Source organism: Aristolochia californica, unplaced genomic scaffold, assembly GCF_029961685.1.
Source record: "Aristolochia californica isolate CCGP_79_NKW_82.1479 unplaced genomic scaffold, dmAriCali1.0.hap1 SCAF_7, whole genome shotgun sequence".
In the NCBI taxonomy this organism is placed as follows: Eukaryota; Viridiplantae; Streptophyta; class Magnoliopsida; order Piperales; family Aristolochiaceae; genus Aristolochia; species Aristolochia californica.
This window is the reverse complement of record NW_027182268.1, coordinates 39424616-39447343: the sequence shown is the minus strand read 5'-3', so window position 1 is coordinate 39447343 and position 22728 is coordinate 39424616. Positions and strand designations below refer to the sequence as shown.

At 38.5% G+C, this 22728-nt stretch overlaps 4 protein-coding genes across 5 annotated transcripts; 3 read left to right on the top strand and 1 right to left on the bottom strand.

Moving 5' to 3' along the window:
• The first annotated feature begins 378 nt into the window (after positions 1-378).
• Positions 379-3984, top strand: LOC137936740 (uncharacterized). The gene is made up of 3 exons (XM_068781599.1): positions 379-468; positions 899-3230; positions 3655-3984. Exons 2-3 carry the CDS (start codon positions 1383-1385, stop codon positions 3754-3756), a joined length of 1950 nt encoding a protein of 649 aa, XP_068637700.1. The 5' UTR covers positions 379-468; positions 899-1382; the 3' UTR covers positions 3757-3984.
• A 531-nt stretch (positions 3985-4515) lies between these two features.
• LOC137937150 (uncharacterized) lies at positions 4516-7317 on the top strand. 2 transcript variants are annotated; one of them, XM_068782232.1, is made up of 2 exons: positions 4516-4676; positions 5248-7317. In XM_068782232.1, exon 2 carries the CDS (start codon positions 5314-5316, stop codon positions 7006-7008), a length of 1695 nt encoding a protein of 564 aa, XP_068638333.1. In that variant the 5' UTR covers positions 4516-4676; positions 5248-5313; the 3' UTR covers positions 7009-7317. The 2 variants fall into 2 exon arrangements, with proteins under 2 accessions (XP_068638333.1, XP_068638334.1); XM_068782233.1 differs by lacking the exon at positions 4516-4676 and adding an exon at positions 4727-4832.
• Positions 7318-8314: 997 nt separating this feature from the next.
• LOC137936222 (E3 ubiquitin-protein ligase At4g11680) lies at positions 8315-9884 on the top strand. Its single transcript, XM_068780791.1, has 3 exons — positions 8315-9180; positions 9269-9602; positions 9692-9884. The coding sequence occupies exons 1-3, from the start codon at positions 8690-8692 to the stop codon at positions 9836-9838; spliced, it is 972 nt and encodes a 323-aa protein (XP_068636892.1). The 5' UTR covers positions 8315-8689; the 3' UTR covers positions 9839-9884.
• A 60-nt stretch (positions 9885-9944) lies between these two features.
• On the bottom strand, positions 9945-21685 carry LOC137936221 (ribonuclease E/G-like protein, chloroplastic). The gene is made up of 14 exons (XM_068780790.1): positions 21440-21685; positions 20574-20677; positions 18620-18804; positions 16128-16395; positions 14967-16042; positions 14295-14612; positions 14132-14173; positions 13573-13697; positions 12288-12435; positions 12110-12182; positions 11697-11809; positions 11140-11259; positions 10911-11066; positions 9945-10540 (listed from the first exon to the last, which is right to left on the bottom strand). The coding sequence occupies exons 1-14, from the start codon at positions 21532-21534 to the stop codon at positions 10367-10369; spliced, it is 2997 nt and encodes a 998-aa protein (XP_068636891.1). The 5' UTR covers positions 21535-21685; the 3' UTR covers positions 9945-10366.
• Between the last annotated feature and the right edge of the window lie 1043 nt (positions 21686-22728).

Sequence of the window (22728 nt, the reverse complement as noted above, 5' to 3'; positions counted from 1 at the left end):
AATTAAAAAAATTATAATTTTTCTCTTTTTAATTAATTTTATGTTTTATTTTTTACATTTTAAATTAAATTATTTATTTATTTTTATTTCATCTTCTATTCAGATATTATTTCGTTCTACTCTCCCTCAGGGTGCAAGGACCTTAATATGTATTGACCACATCACACCCAGCTTTGGTCCTACGCAAGGATGGATCTCAGATATTTGTAAAAAATAGGTCACTTCCCCGGAATGACGGTTCTTAACTCTTCAAATTTGAACAGTCTCACCGCACTGCTCTCTTCATCATTACCCTTAAACAGCAGCAGCGGCTGATGCAGCCGAGAGCCGGAAAAAGGAGACATTCATGACGGCATAGAAAGATTGCTGCCGACAGATCTACTCTCAATCATTGAAATACAGATCATTGGCACAGAAAGATTTCCATCTTCTCCAACGCTGGAGCAAAAGGTTACGCGCCGTGAATTTGTGAGTAAAAATCATTCTCATCACAGATCTCGTCTTCCTTTACTTTAAACCTGTAAGTCAATATTTATTTCCTCGATGTTGGTGAATTTTTCTTTTTATTCAACTCTAGAGTATTTCCGATGTTCCATCCTTGTCTCGGTTAAGAGTTACAGTATTTTTATTATCAACGGTTTCTAAATCGATGCCACAATTTTTCACAGGGAATCATCAGATTGCCCTCCAACAAAACTAGGCTCTTCTTCGTTTTACTTTAACAAATTATTATTTTAAAAAAAAAAACTCGTTTCTTTTGCGCTCAGTGCGCGCCATTGGTTGTGCGATTCCATTCATTAACGAGGTCGGTAGTGCGGGACCCTCCGCCGACGTGACCCTTGAGTATGGCGGACGACCCCCGGCCTTTTTTATTTAAAGTTAACGCTGTATGTTGCAGATGGAACTGCGAGAATATCGGGGGAAGAAGATCTCCACAGGGGCGCCAGAGTAACTTCTGAGTTCTTTCGCTTGTTATGGGCTCTTCTGTTCTGAAACATATTTGCGTTAACTGATAAAAGTAGTTCCTCTTTTGCCTTCTTTCCCAATATACCCACCGAAACGATTCCACTGCGTTGTGCAGTTTTAAGGACAGAGCAGAGATGACTGTAAGCATTTTACTGTTGTTTTCAGCAAGTTAGGGCCAATATCTGCGGATGACGATCGTCAGTAACAGTAGGCTAATTACTAGTTTCTGACAAATCATTCGTTTCCGGCAAAGCCACGAAGTTGACTTTTGGTGAAAGCAGATACCATTTTTGTCACTTCACAAAGAAGAGAGCTCTTTTTCCCCATTTGCCCATGTGCGTTCTGTTTATGAAATATCTGACTTGAGGGACTCGAGGGACTGAGGCTGGGTCGTCTCCTTCGTCTTCTCCTCTCCGATGCAGCTGGTTCCTTACTCCCGGACTGACTATAATTCCGCCAACCCTCCTTGGCAGGAAATGTTTCGATCCGCGTCCGTCCGCAAACCTGACGCTGCCCCCACCGCCGACGATCCCCCGGCTCGGCCGTCGACAACGATGGAGGAGTCCTCGGGCAACCAAATGCAGTCGTGGGACCCGCAGGTGCGTCTTGCTATATACATCGCAATGGCCCATGCCAGCCTGGCCTTCTCTATCCTCCTCCTCTATGGTCTGGCCAAGTTGCTGGAGGATTTCCTCCGGCCAATTCAGTGGGCGATTCTCTGTTCTATCCCTCTTCGAGGAATCCAGACCGCGCTCGTCGATTTTTGGACTTACCCGCTTCAACTCGGCCTCACTGAAACGGTACTTGCCGTGCCAGCTGCCATTGTTAGGGTTTCTATCGAGTCTCTGGTTGACATTCGCACTGCGTGCTCCCGTCTCGCCCTACGCCGTAAATTCCGTGAGGGTGCCGGTGAGAAGGGCGCTGGGTTCTCGAGGCTCCTTCGCTGGCTACTTTCTTTCTGGGTCTTTATCATCACGAACGATCAGTTGGGCCTTAGTGCATCACTTGCCTTATTTGGCTTTGGGCTGGTATTTGCCTCCGGCCGCGTGACGCCTACAATCTCGGCGGTTGCTTCTTTTCGGAGCGTAAGCCTTGGCAGTCGTCCTAGGAGTAGAATTGGGGGGTTCTTGACTCGTGGGTTTCTCAGAAGGTTGAGAACACTTGTGGCTGTAGGATTAATTGTTGGGATGATTATTGGGTTCTTGGCAGGTGGGATTTTTTTCTCTTACAAGATCGGAATCGAAGGTAAGGACGCAGTTATCTCGCTGAAAGATCATGTTGAAAAGAGTAATTACGCCGAGAAGTTTGGGATCAAGAAATGGATGGAAGAGAATGATGTCCCTGCGTTGGTTGATACCTACACTGTAAAGTTCTATGAAACCGTGTTAGAGCAAACTGATAACTTGGCCAAACAGTATAATTTGACCGACTTTGCTGAAGGACTCAAGCATTTTGTAATCAAACCAACCGTCGATTCCGCTGCTGCTTCTACTGCTTTGGCGAATCCTCATCCTGTTACTGAGAAGCTTCAAAAGTTGAAAGTTCGAGTTAGTGAACGGGAATGGGGTGAAATATATACAGAATTGGATTCTGTGTTCAGAGAATTACTGATAACTAGAGTAGATTTAGTTGAGAAGGCAAAAGGGTTTGCCATGCAGGGAATGGAAGTCTCAAAACGTCTATTAGCTAGTAGCACATCCTTTGTTGGTGGATCAGCGGGATTCCTTTTCTCAATCGGCCATTCTATCATTAATGGAGCTGCAGACGTTGTGAACTTTGTTTCTCAATCTATGGTCTTCTTTTGGTTGTTATATTATCTTATCACATCAGAATCAGGCGGGGCAACAGAGCAAGTATTGAATATGATCCCTATTTCAACACCTGCAAGGACCCGATGTGTGGAAGTTCTTGATCATGCTATAAGTAGTGTTCTTCTTGCTACAGCAGAAATTGCTATATATCAAGGATGCCTCACATGGCTTCTGTTTAGGTTTTGTTCCATACATTTTGTATATATGTCAACAATTCTTGCCTTCGTTAGTCCACTGCTGCCTATAATTCCGCCATGGCTTGCAACAATCCTTGGCGCAGCTCAGTTGGTAATGGAAGGAAAGTATATTCATGCGATTGGGCTAACTGTGATTCATCTTGCTCTTATGGATTATGGAGTTTCAGTTATTCAGGAGGACATTCCAGGCTATAGTTCTTACATAACCGGGCTCAGTATTCTTGGCGGAATCACATTGTTTCCTTCTGTGCTCGAGGTAACTTCCTTCTTCTTTGTTCATATTTATACTTCCAAATCATAAAATATGCTATAGTCCCTAATGTAGATATTTGTGAAAGAGATTTTGATATTCCCTTGCATTAATTGAGAGAATGGAAACACTAAATTGACACCTATCCTCATTTGTAAAAATATGTCCATTTGCACAAACCTGAAAGTGCTTTTTACCTTCTTACTCTGGCTGGTAGAAGTGTCTGGATAGTTTAATTTCTTAAGAAAGTCATTTAAAATGAAGTATGGCTTTTGCATAGAATTAACTCTCTTCTGGATGAAATATTGTTTACATAATTTCTGAAGAATTGCTCTGTTGTGAATTCTTCCCTTTCTTTGAATCTGGTTTAGCAATTCAATTTCTTTCCCTCACAGTAAGTTGTGGTTTCCTGTTTTTTCTTATCTAACAGGGAGCTATTATGGGTCCGTTGATTATGACGGTCGTGATTGCCTTGAAAAACTTGTATGTGGAGTTCGTGTTGGCTGATGCAGAATCAACCACTAGCAATTAGCCTTGTTGCATTGTTTGTTTTCTTCTTCCGTCCTGAACAATCCAAACTGCCCTTGTTGAAGCTAGTCAAGGCATTGCTGCAGAGTCCATACTCATCCTCTCTTCTGTGTCAATAATGTGTGTCTTGTATATCGATTCTTTATTTATTTGGTTACTTGTAGGTTTTTCTTTCATCGAGTTGTGATTCTGTACAATAATGCCTTCAATATATATTTTCTCTGTTTGATCTCTTTGGCTCCGTCTCTGTGCAAGCTCGCCGGTTCGTTAAATCAATTCGAACAGCACAACTGCAGAAAATAGCTACTGAGGATATGTTCTGTTATGTGAAATGAAAACGATTTTGTAATAATTTTTTGCATTTTTTCAACGCGTGTTCGTCGGCGTAATATTCGGCGTAATCGTCGCTCTTAATTAGATCTTCAATGACGACATTGAGATGAAAGTCGTCGGCGTTGTCCGGTTGCGAGAATTATAATTGGGACGACGGCTTTGTCCCACATAAATGGCAGTTCCCGTAAATTTCTGTTGCAATGGCAACTTTGCAATTGCCATACCCCATCCTTTTTTTGTGCTTGTCGGTGCGTCCACGTCGAAACTCCCCGCTCATTATAGCCGAATCTCGAAAAAGTTATCCAAGTTTCAGCATACGCCACCTAGCGCACAGCGCACTCTAGAAAGAAAATTTCCCGGCTGACAGTACTGTTACCCGGTGTTATCTCGACCAATCACTCGCCGTGCGCACTACGCACGGTGGCGCGTTGGATTAGTTATCCTTGTAGTTCAATCGAGACACACTCGACTCGAGTAAATCCAAGAGAGAGGGAGAGACACCACAGGGCAGCTGAGTGTGGGAAATCAGGGTATTGACGTATCGCGATCAAAATGCGGGCAAACCTGGGATCGATGGACGTGTGAAAGAAGGTGCGAGTGATTCTGTAACCTGAATTTTTCTTTCTTTTGAACTTCTCGATCCGCTCTTACTCCTTGGAACTCGCCGTTCTGTTTTTATACTTGCTCGGACACTTACTAGAAAACTGGATGGTCGCGGATGATCTCTACGTACATTTACTTGCAAAGGTTTCTCTGATAATTCGTTATTTGGGATCTGACTGGTGAAACAGTTTTTGTGAGGAATTTGTCTGCATATTTCTATTTCTTGTAACTCTGAATCTGAATCCTTATTTTCCGAGAATTTTACGTTCTGATCTCTGGAAATTTAGTGTGGTTATTGGATTTGATGTTTGTTGGAGTGGGTGGACGACTCTATTCGTGGAATTGTCGAGTGTTTCCAGCTTCAACTTCACCCTGTGTTTCTAGTTTTTGTGTTTTCAGTAAAGAACCCTAAATTTTCTACTGCTCTCGTTGCTTTTTCTTAATTGGAGATTTTTTTTTACTACATCTTTTTTCTGTTTATTCGTTTCCCTCGTATCTTTTATGCCAAATGAAGAAATACTTAACACGCATCTCATTTTTCGGAGCTGCTTCTTTTCAGAGCTGATTCAATCACGGTTTCGGAAACTGCTTTTCTGGTGTCCTAAAACTTCACGACGTAGAAAGGATGTTTGGCCGACAACCTCTTAACAGATCCGGAAGTTTCCGTGCTGAGAACCTTGGACAAAATGCAATGGCTATGATTGGAAATCTCTGTTTCACACTCTTCGTTTTAGGAGTGTTAATTTTTACCATCATTGCTGCAACATACCAGCCGGAAGACCCTCTCTTCCACCCTTCGAACAAGCTCACTACCTTCCTCACATCCACCTCCAATGCCACCTTTCGATCTGATGAAACCGTCCTCAAAACTGGTGAAGACTTTATGGCTTCAAACCAATCTGCATTTGAAACATTCATAAATGCTACTGATGTTACACTTAGTGATTCGGCTGTGGCCACGGCTGTTGCATCCATCTGTGAAGTAAATATCAGAATAGACTGTGCAGACCCTGAAGTTTTCCATTTAATGATGAGATCTGCCATCGAGAAATTCAGTGACATTCATTTCTATAGATTTGGCAAATCCGTTCCTGGTCCAGATGATAATACTTGTGATATGGCATGGCGGTTTAGACCAAAGGAGGGTAAAACGGCTTCATTTTACAAGGACTACCGTAGGTTTGTTATAACTAGGTCAGATAACTGCACTCACTCAGTAATTTCTATTGGGGATTACCATTCTGGTGTTAATGCAAGGAAAAAAAGAAAGAACCAGAAACCAGGGTTTGAACCTGCTGCCAAGGTTACCATAGCTCCTGGTGCTTCTCTACAAGTAATCGGTGAAGCTGTTAATGATTCACTTCCACTGTTGTTACCAGAAGGAAAGTTCAGCAGTGGCCGTTACTTGATGTACTCAGGTGGAGGTGATCGCTGCAAGAGCATGAATCATTACATATGGAGTTTCTTGTGTGCATTGGGTGAGGCCCAGTACCTCAATCGGACTTTAGTTATGGATTTGAGTATTTGTTTGTCATCAATGTACACTTCATCAAATCAGAATGAGGAAGGGAAGGATTTCAGGTTCTATTTTGATTTTGAGCATTTGAAGGAGTCAGCATCAGTGCTGGACCAGAGTCAGTTTTGGACAGACTGGGGGAAGTGGCAGAAGAAAGATGGTTTAACTCTTCACCTTGTTGAGGACTTCAAGATCACTGCAATGAAACTAATGGATGTGAAGGATGCGTTACTTACGAGGAAGTTTGGTTCAGTGGAGCCTGACAACTACTGGTACCGGGTGTGTGAGGGTGAGGCTGAGTCTGTTATTCACCGCCCTTGGCACCTTCTTTGGAAATCCAGACGATTGATGGACATAGTGTCTGCAATATCTGCAAGGTTGAATTGGGATTTTGACTCTGTTCATGTTGTGAGAGGGGAGAAGGCAAAGAACACAGAGCTCTGGCCTAATCTGGCCATGGACACATCTCCTGCTAATCTTCTCTCTACGCTGCGTGAGAAGATTGACGAAGGAAGGCACCTATACATTGCATCTAACGAACCTGACATATCATTCTTTGATCCTTTGAAAGATAAGTATACTATCCACTTTCTTCAGGACTACAGTGATCTCTGGGATGAGAACAGTGAGTGGTACTTGGAAACGAAGAAGCTTAATAATGGAGTTCCAGTTGAATTTGATGGGTACATGAGAGTGGAAGTTGACACTGAGGTGTTCTTGAGAGGGAAAAAACAGATTGAAACATTCAATGATCTCACGTCCGACTGCAAGGATGGGATCAATACGTGCCGCTCGTCCTCTTGATCGAAGCTAAGGTTTGAAGTTTTTTTGAATGAGTTACAAGTTCATTTTCATTTGTATCTTTTAGTTGTTCCAAAATGGTAGCTTACATCTCATTTTATGGGACTTTTAGAATATAGCTAGGACTGCTGAGTATGTGTTAATGTACTTGTAGGTATGTGTACTGTTGTCTTCTCAGCGTTTTGCATGAGCTTGTTGTACTAGTTTCAAAAGGATCATTTCTTAATGTCTGATTACAGTGCTGTTAATGCAATCAATGCGATTAATTGACTACACTGCTAGTGAGCTTGTAGTTGCAACTTCTGCATTTTATGTTGGGTGTTGGACCATACTAGAGCACTCTTGTCTTCTTCAGTTTTCATTGGTTCATATGTTCCTTCACTACCTCTTTTTTTCTATTAATCTATACATAAATGAGTGTTAATTTCATTAAATTTATTTAAAATTATGATAAATATTTTTTTTTTTGAAAAGGAAAAATTATGATAAATATGAAAGATACATCATACACATCAGAGTCATATAGGTCTCTTTACCATATCATGCTAAAAAAAACACAGGTAGACCGAACGAGTTACGCAGGGCACGCAATCGATTGCTAATTGTTACGTTAAATTATATCTGATTGACATCTTTTATATGTTTTCTTTGACAAGTCAATTCAGCAGTTGAATTGGCTTATCGTTCAGAGCTCTAGTTACTCTCTTTATGATAAACCCTAAACAGATTATTTCAGTTGCGTTCAGAAAAAGCAAAAAAAAAAAAAAAAATTAAACTGGTATCTTATTTTATCCCGGATGATGCTAAATGTAACGTTAAATTAATTGCCAGGTCTCTTTAGAATTCTGTTGGAAATTTCTGCAGTTAGATTATGATCGAGTTGGATCATCTTCTTCGGGACGAACCGAAGCAGAAGGCGTATTATTCATCAGAAAGGCGAGGCGTCAATGGTTCAGAAGAACAAAACAGCAGATGAGTTTGGTAGCCAACTACGCCCTTGCTTCGTCACAATATCCGCACCCGCCAAAATTCGAAAAATTGAAAATAACGAAAAAGGGTAGCATCAAGCGTCTCTTGCTCTCAGTTTTGATTTTATTCGAATTCCTTCGTCGGAGAGATTTGGAGTTGCGTATCTGTTGCTCTCAATCTCGTTTACTTCATCAGTAAACCAGCCATGGCGGGTTAGGCCACCGGTTGGTTTCTTCTGATTCCCTTATATTTGAAGCAAAGCTGTTAGATTTCTGGTCACCATCTAACCCAACTCTACCTTCCTTCTTCCCCTCTGATCCATCCCCTCCGCCAACCCCAGTGCGTGATATCAGTTCAAATTGTTGAAGTCCGACCGTAGTAGGATCGGAAGCAAACTACGTGTTCGACGGTTATTCTCTGTGCTTAATCGTGTTCTTGGCTCAAGTTTTCCTGGAAGAAGCTCATGCAACCATTCTGCTGTAAATTCAGTCATTCTGCAGCAGACGCAAAGGTAGCTGTTAATGTTTCTTCCCTCATCAGCACTTTTGGCAACACTGTTTTTATATCTTTTGGAGCTGGAGTTTCCGGGGTTTCTAATCATCAATCTCCATTAAAAACTATCCCATTATGAGGAATATTTCCTGCTTAGCTCGTTGGGCGTGAGAGACCGATCACCTCCCTCATTTCGACCTCAAAAAGGCAGTTTAAGAATCTAATGGGTACTCGCTCTCATTTTGCATCTCACTTCACGCGTGGTCCTCTTTCAAATGCATCAAATTCAGGGGTCAATGAAGATGATCAGGGTTCACATCAAAACGGCTCAGCTCGTACTCCGCCACTGTCACTACTGACCAGGACTGCAATGAGAATTTCTAGGGCCAGATGGTTCAGCTTTTTGAGAAGGGTCTTCCTGTACCAGAACGGATCAAGGTCCGACTTGGGTTCGAACCCTTTCAATTCAAGTGCTTGGATTGCGTTGGAGTTCATCGTTTTAGTTGTTCAGATAAGCGCGATAACATTCGTTTTGTCAATCTCTAAAGATGAAAAGCCAGTGTGGCCGCTAAGGATTTGGGTCGTTGGCTACGATGTCGGAAGCCTGCTTTGTCTTCCTCTCCTTTACTGGCGATTTCGGCATCGATTTGTGACCCAAGGAAACGATCTCCATTTTGGCGACATTGAACAACAAAGAAGTGGCGAGGAGTCCAGGTCAATATCCATTCTATTGATTTCGTAATGATTTAACTGTTTGTTCAGGTGATTTATCTAATGCTTGATTGATTCTTCTTCGTAACAGGAGTTCGCATCTGATGAACAAATCCAGGACTTTCCTGGAACTCTTCTTCGCAATATGGTTTGTGATGGGTAACGTTTGGGTGTTTGATTCCCGTGTTGGAAATTATGATCAAGCTCCAAAGCTGCACATACTCTGTATCTTCCTACTGGCATGGAACGCTATTAGCTACTCTTTTCCTTTCCTTCTGTTTCTCTTGCTCTGCTGCTGCGTACCAATGATCAGTAATATGCTTGGATACAATATGAACATGGGCTCTGTAGACCGTGGTGCATCAGATGATCAACTTTCATGCCTTCCCAAATGGAAATTCAAAGAAGTTTCTGATGAAAATTCAGTAAGTTTCCGTCCTGTGCGCAGAAATATTTCCTCGCCTGTCACTGAGACTGATTTTGATCTGTTTCTGCTTCGTGTTTGATGTTACAGGAATGTTGTATTTGTCTTGCCAGATACAGGGACAAGGAAGAAGTGAGGCAATTGCCATGCTCACATCTGTTTCACCTAAGATGTGTCGATCAGTGGCTGAGGATCATATCTTGTTGTCCTCTTTGTAAAAAGGAACTTGAAAAATGATAAAATTCTGCATCATCATCTCTACCAATATGCACCTGTAACATTGAGTGAATTGTTTCCTCACCTGTCACCGAGATTACTACCACAATGTAAAGCAAAGCACCCAGAACCCAAATTTTCTTCTGAATTGAATGTGCCAAAGGTCAAGATTACATGCTGGGAGATACTTTTCAACTCGAGACGCAACATGAGAAAGGAAAAGCTGCCAACACAATGTTTGACACAACAACAACTTAATGACTGCTTAAAACTGGTACTATCATCTTATAAATTTGCCGGCCGCCTAATGCTTTATTGAATGTCAATAGTTCTACAGGAAATAAGATATCTTCGCAGAAGTTTCTTTTCATAATAAATCAGCAAACCTGAATGGAGGTGAAACTCGAGAAGAAAATGCACGAAGAGGGGATCAGGGGCTAAGCTAAAAAACAAAAGAATAAACAAGCTTGGTCTCATAAAGCTACAAATGTACAAGATTGCAAAAGAACAAAGTGAATGTATTAACCTCCCATAAAATTGTGATAAGTTTCATTTCTCAGTCTTCCACTTCTTAACTGGAAATAATGTCAATTTACTGCTGTGAATGTACCCACCCTTTGTGGTCTGCAATCTGGAAATCGCCACTTCAGACTGACCATTATTTGCCTTATCCTCCATGAATGGCTTCACCTCAAATATGCCTCTAGAAAAGCCTCTAGCAACCTGAGATACAGAGTCCAGTCAATAACTCATGTTGTTTTTTCCAGTATCAACATATTATGTCATCAAGGTTAAATTTCATTGCAATATATTTGATCAGCAGTATCTCTAATATCCTCGGCGGACAACCATCATCGTGCAAAAAAATCCTTTATGTTACATTTTGGCAGCTTCAAGTCTTATGAATGTGATCATATGTCTCCTGTTTAGTTTCTGGTCTGCTGCAACTAATGGCGGAAGAACATTGCATGCATTTATGGTTGTTTCTGAGCATGGCTAAAATAATGCCAAAAATGATTTTATGCTGTCTTTCGTTTTTATCATTTCTTACTTTTCTAAATGAATTGCAGCACAAGTTAGAATATGGCAGAACCTTCAGAAGAATCCAGACTTTGAGTGAACTACTCAATACAGCCAATTTTGTCCTCTTCCCAGATGTTAAGTAGTTACACATGTGACGGTCCACCCTCAACACAAACTTTGGCCATGACTTTGCATTTTTTGGGTCTGCTTTTTGGTTTGAGATGGCCTGCAACAGAATAAAATTTCTGTAAGATATAACCAAGACTTGCATAAACAAAATAATAAAGTTAAAGGCTTACAAGCAATCTACAAATCTCATGCTCAATTTTTGAAAAAGATGTCTCCAAAGCTTCGACTCGGCCGGTGGCGTGACAGCAAGTGCAAGGTTCGCTAATCATAAATGTAACACTTGGACGAACCTGTACCAGGAAACACATTTTAATTCGAGTACAATGGCAAGAAATGCATAAGATTATGGATCATAGACCAAAGCTTAAATTTTTAAGGTATGAAGATGTCCTCAGAGACAAAATTAAAAAAATTAAAAAAATGAAGAACAGAAGAGAATGCCTGTTTCCAAAGAAAGTTACTCCAGCTTTGCATTTCCTTAACATGATTTCAGAAAGTTCTTATGTATCAAATGGTATGCGAATTAACATCTTGCTAAGTATGAGGACAAGCAGCTGATAAATACAAGTTTTATTTTTTTTTAAAAAGACAAATTGCTACGAATATGAAAATTATGATGTGTTTGAACAAAAGAAACCAAGGCTGAAATGAAATAATGTAATTATCAAGAGCAATATGAACATAGTTAGTTCAACTATAATTTTCTGAAAAGACTCAAAACACATACCCTCTTTCTGGTTATCTCCATCAGACCATGCCTAGATAACTCGGAAACCTTCACCATTGAACGGTCTCTTTCAACAGCTTTCTTCATTTCTTCGTAAATGATCCTCTTATGTGCTTAGCAAAAAAATATCACAAGAGATAAACCAGTTAACAGATCCTAGGGTGATTTCAGTAAGAGGCAGGAGCACTAAAAGCAAGCATCAACTAAATCCAGTAACAAAATAAAAAATGAAAAAATTAGCATGGTTGTTTAGTTGCGAGTTGTCAGATTAATAAGAATGCATTTCCAAGCGCCTAGGCACATGTTTTTGCAGTTCTATGTACACTCCAAACTATACTCCATGCAATTGAAATCTCATTAAAGCAAACGAGAAAATTCTGGAATTCTAGGCTTATAAAGAGGCGCGCAGTTACCATCATCAACCATATCAATAAAATCCACCACAATGATGCCACCAATATCCCTGAGCCGCAACTCCCTAGCAATCTGAAACATGAGGCAGAAAATTTTCAGGTGTAACTACCTGCATCTGTCACAGAGGTTGTTTATTTTGTTCTGAATAGTGGAGCAATAATTTTTGCCTTGACGCACCTGTTTTGCAGCTGCGAGGTTGACATCAAGAATAGCTTTCTCTTGTGATGTCCCCTGTCCAAGCATTCCATGGCCCCCATTCACATCGATAGAAACTAATGCCTCAGTTTGCTCGATTACAAGAGAGCCACCATTTAAAAGTGGGACCCTTCAAGATAAAGGAAATTATGAATAACAATTAAAGCCATGCACAGAAATATTTTCTTCTTTCTCTGTTCTATTCTTTTAGAGGTTTGGAGATGCTAACCACTTTAAATCAAGATGCACACATTTTATCACATGCTATAGATTTCCAATCTTTATTTAGGTTTTGATTTTCCTTCCCTTCTATGAAACATAGGCAAAGGCATATAACCACAATCAGATTCATTAAAGAAAGACATTATCAACTATGCACTTCTTAGCCAGTCATCAACATAGCACAAAGAATAAAGAACTTTAGATAGAAACAACCTCTTCATGCATTCTGCATGGCAACACAAACCAAAATAGCTTCAAAGCCAACTACATGCACAAATTTGTCCAATTCATCACGATTGTCAAAATATTATTTCAAAGAGCAAAGCACTAAGATGCGCAGCACAAGGTCTTCCTTTTCCAAGAGAGTCTGCAGTCTCACAAATAAATTTTGTAAAGTTGGTTCCAAGGCCCATCCCAAAATGACTACCCAATTTAGGAAACCTCTTTCCCTACTAATAAACTCAAGATCTTTGTACTCACTAATCTATGTGAGACTATTCCTTAACACTCCCCCTTACGTGTAGGCCCTCTTTTATGGCTCTACAAGTGGATAATTTAGGTGTAGACCCACATATTATGAGTTCTTATTCTGATACCATGTAAAGTTGGGTCCAAAGCCCATCCCAAAATGACTAGCCAACTTAGGAAACCTCTTTCCCAACTAATAAACTCAAGATCTTTGTACTCACTAATCTATGTGGGACTATTCCTTAACAAATTTATAACAGAAAGGCAAAATTAAAATGCAGGCATGAGGGGCTGAAACAGCTGAATGATTATATGGTCAGGTGGGTGGTCAATAAATTGATCGTCTAGAACAAAAGTTTAAATAAGGTAAAAGATCATTTCAAAAATAAAATAAAATACGATAAAAGTTATTCAAGTCTATAGACTTCAAAGAACATGAAACTAGGCAATGGCAATCTGCATCCAATCTAGGAACTATCCTTAACCTGCTTGATATTTCAGCTAGGTTTAAAAAGAAACAACCTCTCAGATATTCATGATATATGGCCTAATTTAACAACATAAGCTGACTTCTGACCTTTTACTGAGGATGCTGTTGATCTCTTCTTCAATCCTGTATTCATCAAAAATGGGGATTCTTTTATCATACATTTTGACTCGACCACACAGATCCGGTGCAATGTCCTGAAGGTAAGTTGTAACCTGACAATAAAAGTCCATTAAAACAACTTAAATCAGTTGTAGCACTGCTTGCCTGTGTCAAAGGCCAATCGGCATGTAGAATAGTAAAACAGTATTCACCTCTATATCTCTTCCCTCACCCAAAAAACAGTCACAAACATTTTTAGAATTCTGGTAGGTTCTTAGTTTAACTAACAAGCTTTAACCCGATAAAAAAGTAGTGAACAATATTTACTGATCCAAATCGAGGACTAGAACATGATCACGTTTAGTTACTAATGCTACCTTTTATGTTTTAAAATATATAGGTAAAGATAAGAAGGCTAATTCTGCATTGTGACTGGATTCTGTTGTCATGAAACTATAGATTGGACTAACCACATTTTATCAATCTTTTGGCCCTCATAATTTTGCCAACACAACATATTCCTGCTGATAGTGCCTTATGACCTCACCTCATAATAAGTCCGTGGAGAATCCACAACCATGCTTTTCACCTGGAAAGATTAAAATTAGTCCACCGTAACTCAAAACAAGTTTACTGAAGCAACAAAAACAAAATAGCTAAAGTTAATAAAATAACTGTAGGCCTCATCAACCAAATATGGCCCAACTTACATTCTCATTAAAATAATCTTGCACAACAGAGAGGGTTTGACCCATGGCCCTATGCAAGATAACAGGGACTGCCCCGTCTACACCCTCATCTGCTGCAAGAGCAGCAGATTTTGCATGCTCCACTATGTCTTTCCAGGCTGAAAGTAAGGCATCAAGATCCTTTTGCAATTCCTCCAATGAATGATTGGCTGCCACAGTTCTTACAGTCAAACCAAACCCTGGTGGCTGCAACGTTTTTGCAATGACTCTTAAACGAGTCCGCTCAACTCCAGTAATCTTTTTTGACACCCCTATTCTATCACAACGAGTACTCAATACCTGTAATCCAAAAGGAAAAAAAAAGAAGATAATTCTTTATCTTGGTTACCTCAGTTTCAATCAGAGATATATCCACATTCACTTAAAACTTTTAGTCCACAAATCAGTGGAGCTATTTTAGTAGCTCGCCCTTGTTGAATTTGGCATACTTTGCCTGGCTGTACCAGCATAGATCATGAATAAAAATTGGCACTAAAAACAGAAGGTAGCACTTCTGCATGCTGCAATTGAAGGGTATGGTCTCTGAAATTCAACAAGGGCTAAGAAACAATGTTTCCATCATGGTCATTTTCTTTAGAAAGAAATTAAAAAGGGTAACTCTGCTCAAAACCTGAGTAAACGGTTTAAACTTACCCAGAATCTGCTCTTTAAACATGGATAAGCTGTCAGAGCAGGACCTTTTGTCCCTAATCCCTCTTTAACAACTTGCACAATCACTTTAGTTCCCTTCCGAACCTTTGCCCATTTGTTTGTATCATTAAAAACCTTTGAATCTTTGAGCATAGCTTGTGAGAATTCAGAATCATTAGAATGTTCCACCTCCAGTGGAAGGAATTCATTTATTGTTTCTTCTTCCATATGGATCACACCTTCCTCAAAGTAGTCTTCAACATCTACCTCACCTTCATCATATTCAACTAAACTGCTATTAACATTTGCCATAAGAGTGTCAGAGATTTCTCCATCCTCAGCTTCATTCCCAACAAGTTCTTCATGAATCAATGGCTCAGACTCATCTTGAAATTCAACTTCCAAGGACTCATCCAAGATATCATCCTCACCATGTGAACCATGTCCCACATAATCTTTCAATTCAGCAGTCACAGACCCATTGATTTTTGGTTTTTTAGTCCTACGGGAAAATGGAGGGTAGGCAAATGGTTCCCTACTGGTTTTAATATCCATAAGTGATGGTCTGGAAATCCCAATATCAACAAATGCACCACCCATATTAGGAACAAGTTTTGTGACCACCCCAAGATACACACTACCACAATGTACAGTATTCTTAACAGGTTCTAGTAACAACTCCACAAGTTTTTCATCTTCTAATACAGCAATTCTTTGCATGGTACATACAGAAGAGTTGATCAATATGACAGTGGAGATAGGTTGCTCAACACAAGATAGCTTAGTTTCTTCTTCGTGTCCCACTTCAATTCCTTGAAAGTCTTTGGTAGGAAATTCTTCATGTGTTTCTTCATTTTGAACAAAGAAGTTATTAAATAAAAGGGAATGGAGTAGCCATGGCTCTTCACAAGGCTGGTCTCGTTCAGAAATTGGTGCATTCATCTCCATTCTCAAAATGCTGCTAGTTTCCTCTGTTTCTCTTTTTACAGTTAAAGAATCTTCTATGTTTGACCGACCAGGAGCAGTTGCTTTCAGCCCTAATGTATCAGTAATGAAGGTCCTTAAACTATCGCGTTCACCTGCCAAACCACTGGAAGCATTTAAGTTTCAGCAACACGAGAAGCAAATTGAGCAGTGAGATACAGACACGTCAAGACATATTACCGGGGTAATGAGCTTCATCTCCTAACTGCTTCACGGAGTTTTTAAGAAGATGATCTGCATCCTCTATCCATGAACCCCATGAAGGAACAGGGACCTCCACAACTTTGTTCTTCAACCATAAATCCCTCAGTATGATCTTCTCATTTTGTTTGCAGTGCAAAGGTATCGACAGAGAAAACTCAGGTCCCTGCCTCCAAAGTATGTCACAGGAAGGCCTTCTATCTCCTTTGATGAAGTAATTGTACTTGAAATTCATCCCACAAGGTACCTGTGTCAACGATTTTAGCTTCATCATTAACTTAACAAGGAAAGTTCTAAACATAGACCAGTTCAGTATCAGTCAAATAACAAAATGAAGAAAATAAAATGATTCCGAAAACAATGTTCTAAGATCCAGACTGGACTGACTAGTTTCAACCAGTTCAACAAGAACCAGAGTGTTTTAGGCTCTTATGAACCAAAACCTGGATTTCAATTAAATTGATCAACAAGCTGATTGAACCAATCTGTTCTGTACATACATCAAACAATTTCTTATAGAACTTCCTTTCTCTTTAATGAATTTGTTGAGTGGGAAAAAATCCACATTGAAAAATGAGAAAAACAGTTAATGGGTTATAAGGTTGAGCAATAGGCCTTCTAAGTGACAAGTGGTTTTCTTATGCTGGCCGTTAGGCATTTCTAATTCTACGACGGCTGAGCTCTATGGCCTACTCAATGGGCTTTGCATTTTCAGAGACAACTGCAGTGGTCCCATTCACATTGAAGGAGACTCAAAGGTGGTCATTGGATGGTGTGAACGTGTTTCCCCTCTACCGTGGCGACATTGGGATATCTTTCAGGGGATTTTAGATTTTATCTCACTCTACTCTTGTATTTGCTCTCACATTCCGAGATCTGCAAATTCGTTGTAGATGTGCTAGCCAAGCAGGGAGCATCCCTGCAATCTCTGGTTGTGAGGGAGTTGCTCCCTCTTCCTCTGTAAATTTTTGTTTATATATAAATACATCATTATAAAAAAAAAAAAAAAGTGACTAGTGGTTTTGGGATGGAACCGGCTTCAACCCAATTTGCATAAAAAATAAAATAAATAAAACGAAAAAATATTGTGCCAAAAATAGACAAAAAAACAAGATTAAACCAAAAATCAAACCTTCAGTTTTAACACCATGTAAGAATCTATGCAAAAAGGAAACAGATGTATGAAAAATAAAAGGCACAAAGAAATTTTACGTGGTTAGGCCGTGTGAGTCTAACCCACAAATGGGGAGAGAGAGGGAGAGAGAGAGAGAGAGAGAGAGAGATTTTAATGAACCAGGATGAATTTTTACATAAATTGCATGCCTATTTATAGGCTAAAAAGAGAAAATTTGAATCCTTAATCAAGGATTCAAATTTTCTTGACTTATGCAATCAATTACTTGATTTGGATAATCAAGGTAATCTAGAAACTTTCTCTTAATTTTTAGCAATCAAGACAAATCAATCTATTGATTGGTTTGTCATTGATTTTTCTAATTATTAAATTAATTAATTACGAATTTATAAATTATTTCTCTCTTAACAGCTTTTACACACCAATATCTCTGTCTTGTAGAGGCTTAAACAAACAATCCGGCCTACAAGATGGTCAACTTATAGAAAAGCTACAAAACAAACAGATGTGAGCTTGGGTTCATTCTGATATCATGTCAAATTTTGCTAAGGTCTAGTCCAAAATGACAAGCCAAGTTAGAGAGCATTTTTGCCAACTAATAAGTGTAAGATCTTCTAAACTCGTAACAGATGAGGGATCGCACCAACTAAAAATCCTTCCCATGTCCATGATTAAACAAACAAACAACAAGGGCCATAAATTACCTGTACTGCCTACTAAACAATGAGGCTTTACCCACCGAAAGTAGTTTCTTAGAATTGGAAGTCCCAATGCAGAAGCACTTCCACAAAAGGCAACTACATAGTGCCCCCCACCCCACTATATGGTTGATGATAAGAATCCTTATATTCAGTGTGTTATCACTTGAAGGATTTTGGCAACTACTTCAAAATGGTTACATATGTCACAGTGTTATCATGACTAGCATAATCACCAATACAAAAATTGCCTAGAACTTCCACCTGAAGATGGAAAGAGCAAAACAATACTAAAGAAAGACTTAAAAAAGGGGAAAGAGGGAAAAATCCAAAAATCATGACAAATTGTTTATCCAAATGTAAGGGCTCATAGTATCTTAATAAACAAATACGATTATATACATTTTAAGGACCAAATTTCTAGTCCTATCACATGTGTCTATAGAGCTAAGGTTGCATGTAGCACATTCATAGACATGCTAAACTTCTCCTGTGCTATTTGAATTCTTGAATTTTCATATACTAGTTTTATTTACTTTTCAGCATTTACTAATTAAAACCAAACTGAAACTAAATTTATTATAATTACAAAAGAGAACCAACCTCAAATTAAGAATTTAAAGATGTGAATGCACTACCTTTATCTCAGTCTTCCACAAGTTAGACTGTTCACTAGAAGGGGACATGAGAATGGCCATCTCAGGCTCCCAGCAGCCTAAGGAAAGTGGGTCCCCAGTTACATATAAAAGTTGCCCATCAGCTATATCAGCTTCTATACTCCATAGCACTTTGCATAGATCCCTGGGTTTAGTGTCCATGTTGTCTGTAATTTCAGAAGAAAACAAATAACAGAAAGGCTAAAATGTTCATAACAAAGTACAGTAATATGGGGAAAACAAACCATTAAACACTAGCAAATAATTATATCTGGTGTCATTAAGTCACAAATTAATAATATAAAAGCTAGATTTCTCCCCAAATTGAAAGAAAAAAAAATCCCTATTTAGGATATTTGAATAAAATGAAAGCAGAATACATGACTATACACGTTTATCACTACCCAGGTAAAAAAAATAAAGAACAAGAAACATATTTTTGAACTCTCCTTTTTTTTAGAGATGGACAATATTTATTACTTGTATTATTCATGAAGAGATATTCATAATTTCACGTCCTTTTTCAAAATATAGATAAAATACAAAATGATGCAAAGAAACATGTCAATGTCAAATAAAATATATGGTAGTGAGGGTATGATTTATTTTGGATGATTTAGAAAGACAGTTATTGATTTTTATATGTCAAAATCTTATGTGTAAAATAGATCATCATTTATTGTAACTTATGCCATGCTTTCAGTCAGGGTTATTTTGGTTGAATCAATAGAAACTTTATTGTTTCAGATAATAAAAGATATGAGGGCATTAGACCCATAATAAAGGATAAGACCCAGTATAGACACCTAGTAGGAAAGTTGATCTATGCTATTGTTGCTAAGCCTGATATATCATTGGTAGTGCAAGTGGTGAGTCAATTTATGGATAACCCGGGATACTCTTATGCAAATTAAGCTAGGTGCAAAATGGATAGGAGATCTACTACTGGTTACCGTTGTTTTGTTGGAGTGAACTTAATGAGCTAGAAAAGCAAGAAACAAGTTGTAGTGGCAAGATCTAGTGCAAAGGCCGAAGACAATGCTATGGCTCACACAGACAGCGGACTTGTGTGGGTTATGTCAATTCTGGTTGAATTTAGTTTTCCTGTTCCAGAGCCTATGGTAATAAAATGTTGATAACCAAGCTACTATATTCATAGCAAATAACCCAGTGTTCTAAGAAAGAACAAAACACATAGAGGTCGATTATGATTTCATTAGAGATGTTATTATGCAAAGGAAAGTGGTCACTCCATATGTGAAGTCCTCAAAGCAACTTGGAGATGTGTTTACTAAACCGCTTAGAAGGAGAGAACACTTGGGATTTTGTAACAAGCTGGGACTCTTTGACATCTACTCTCCAACTTGAAGGGGAGTGTGAAAATACATATATGAGAGTATTTTGGTCGTTTTTCCTCGTCACATTGGTGTCACATAGTACTAGCAGGATAGGTTACATTTCATATGCTTGTGTTTCAATTTGCATTAGAATCTGAGATGAATAGAGAGAGTTAAACGGTTTTTTGAACTTAGGGTTTTTTTGACATTTTTGTGAGTATTAAAGTGAGTTTTAAAGGGAAATCAATCTCAATTTCCGAGACTGATCGATGCAGCCTCCTTTGGCTACTGCTTCTTCCATTCTTCTTTCACTCTTCACTTCTCTCTCTTATCTCCTTATTCTCTCAATCTTGCATCTTTATCACTAACATTTGTAGAATGTGATTCCAACCTCTAGAGATCGAAATCACATTCTGCTACTTCTCTAAGTAAGAAATTTTACAACCATCCCCTAGAGGTTTTAAGCTAAGAATAGTAGGAACGAAACCTGAATCCCATTCCAACACTTTCTAAGGACATTACACACAGAATAAAAAACAAAAAAACAAAAATAAAAGATCTGTATCCAAATACAAGTAAATGTCACCAGAAAATACTACCATTCCTTATGGACATAATGGGTGAGCTCAAAAGGTAACTGGAAAGACCCACGTGCAGACTGAGTTTGAAAGCATTGATCCCCGGCAATCTAGGAAATAGAGAGCTGCCAATATCAAAAGAAATAAGTTATTTCAAAGAGTAGGAATGACCAAAAAAATGTCATTGTCTATTTTTTCTATTTTTTAACGGTTATTTATTACACCATTGAAACTAGTTATGAATAAAGTTTGAGGCTTTGCTATAGTGGAGGTGAATGTGAGCAAATCCAGAAGGTTTCAACGTTCACAATTGTTGTATTGGCAACAGATAAAGCTAAAACGAATTGAATCTTGATCCTAGTACTCGTGCTCTTCCCCTAAGACCAAGGGGCATGAGTAAAATTACTAACTTCCCCAATCGCAATAACAGCTACAAACCACATGCAGCACTTCAATTTTATAAACATGAAAAAGCAGAGAGGTCTAGCACCGTTCACCAGAGAGAGAGAAGTTGCATTAATAAAATTCAGAAAGAAAAATAAAAACTTAGTAGAACGTAATTTAAATTTTAAATAAGAAATCGATACGCAGCCAATTTTAAAAAAACTTTTATAATTTGTACCTTTGTAGAAATGCAATGTGATCAAAGTACTAAAATCTAATTAAAAGTATAGTGTCGTTAAAAGCAAAAAAAAAAAAAAAAAACTTAAAAATAACTGAATCAACGTGTGTAGTTGAAATAACAACGAAAGAAGTGAATAAGCATCACACAGTTGACTGAGAAGAAAAAAGAAAGGCGTAGACACCCTTCGAAAACACAGCTCAAGTTCTTAATTTAAGCAATTAAATATACAGAATATTCAAAAATAATAACAAAAGGGACTTACGGAGATAGAATCCTCTCCCCCCCAAGCGGCGAGGTTCGAAAGACACCACAGGGACCGACCATGAACGACAGAAAACGAACGTCGGACACTTCCATCACCACGAATGTAAGCTCAGAAAGATTGTACTGAAAATGCCCAAGCAGATACTGAAGTCGTTACGAAGATCAATGGCGGATAGAGCAATACCAACACGGAAACGAGTACTAAACTCGCCATTCCCGTCATGCAAACAAAGAGGATAGTGTGACTCACGGAGTCTGAAGTTGGGAGCCGAAGGGATAACAGGGAAGCTTTTGACGGTCCAGCGTGCACGTGCGAAGTAGTGAACACGTGCAGAACATCTGCATCACTCGATTTGTTCCCCTGGTTTTTGTATTTAATTTATTATATATTTAAACTATTATCTCGTTTCAAAAACACTGAAGAAGGGCAACTACCCTCCTCCATGCTCTATCAAGTGGAGGATGGATAGCCTTCTTCCCTTCCCCTAAATTTTATCTTACTTACCACATAATCAAATTAAAATGTTACAATTATTAGAATAATTATTAGGACAGATAACAATTATCGATGCCACAATAATTTTCAAAGACCTCAAGCACCCTACACAAGTATCGATTACTACATTTAGTTATATTCTAGACTTCTGATCACAAAGAAGTGCAACTTCACCAAAAATTCTTATTTATAACGACCTTTTTTAATATTTAAAATTTAGAATATGGATGATTTATTGTTCCAAGTTGGGTGCACAAAAGTTTTAATTAAACCAAAAAATTTGAACTTAATTTTGATTTTTTTATATATTTATTTTTATCCATGTATTCATAATTGATGTTAATTTTATTTTCCTTATTTTTGTTAATAATGTATTCATAAATCTTTATGATAAACATCGGTTTGTAATAAATAATTATATATAGCTATTTTTTTTGTAATTTGAGTTTCTATTGTAATTTTTTTTTTATTTCATTTACTTGACCCTTAAACAATTCCAATGTCCGCAATCAATTTCAAAGTAAAGAATCAAGTACGAGTAATAACACAAAAATAATTTATAGTGGTTCACAATCCTATCTATGAATCGTCTTTGCATTCCTAAGGGGTCACCTTGCTAGAGTTATATTACTAAGTTGACTACAATAACCAATTTTAATGCACACTCTTGTATGGCAGTAACTAAGTATACAACCTAGATCCACAATAGGACTTCCAATAACTAATTAGGCTATATTGCTTTAGACCCACAAAGGGATTTTTCAGTAGCGGCTCACTAGACAACTCAGAAT

What these genes read in the sequence shown, in the direction of transcription:
- LOC137936222 (XM_068780791.1), top strand. Translation starts at nt 8,690, where the DNA reads ATGGGTACTCGCTCTCATTTTGCATCTCACTTCACGCGTGGTCCTCTT. An exon ending in AGAAGTGGCGAGGAGTCCAG is followed by an intron (nt 9,181 to 9,268) that starts GTCAATATCCAT and finishes TCTTCGTAACAG; the next exon opens with GAGTTCGCATCTGATGAACA. An exon ending in AAGTTTCTGATGAAAATTCA is followed by an intron (nt 9,603 to 9,691) that starts GTAAGTTTCCGT and finishes TTGATGTTACAG; the next exon opens with GAATGTTGTATTTGTCTTGC.
- LOC137936740 (XM_068781599.1), top strand. Translation starts at nt 1,383, where the DNA reads ATGCAGCTGGTTCCTTACTCCCGGACTGACTATAATTCCGCCAACCCT. An exon ending in TGTTTCCTTCTGTGCTCGAG is followed by an intron (nt 3,231 to 3,654) that starts GTAACTTCCTTC and finishes CTTATCTAACAG; the next exon opens with GGAGCTATTATGGGTCCGTT.
- LOC137937150 (XM_068782232.1), top strand. Translation starts at nt 5,314, where the DNA reads ATGTTTGGCCGACAACCTCTTAACAGATCCGGAAGTTTCCGTGCTGAG.
- LOC137936221 (XM_068780790.1), bottom strand. Translation starts at nt 21,534, where the DNA reads ATGGAAGTGTCCGACGTTCGTTTTCTGTCGTTCATGGTCGGTCCCTGT. An exon ending in CATTATGTCCATAAGGAATG is followed by an intron (nt 18,805 to 20,573) that starts GTAGTATTTTCT and finishes CTGAAATTACAG; the next exon opens with ACAACATGGACACTAAACCC. An exon ending in TATTGATATGGTTGATGATG is followed by an intron (nt 11,810 to 12,109) that starts GTAACTGCGCGC and finishes TTTTTTGCTAAG; the next exon opens with CACATAAGAGGATCATTTAC.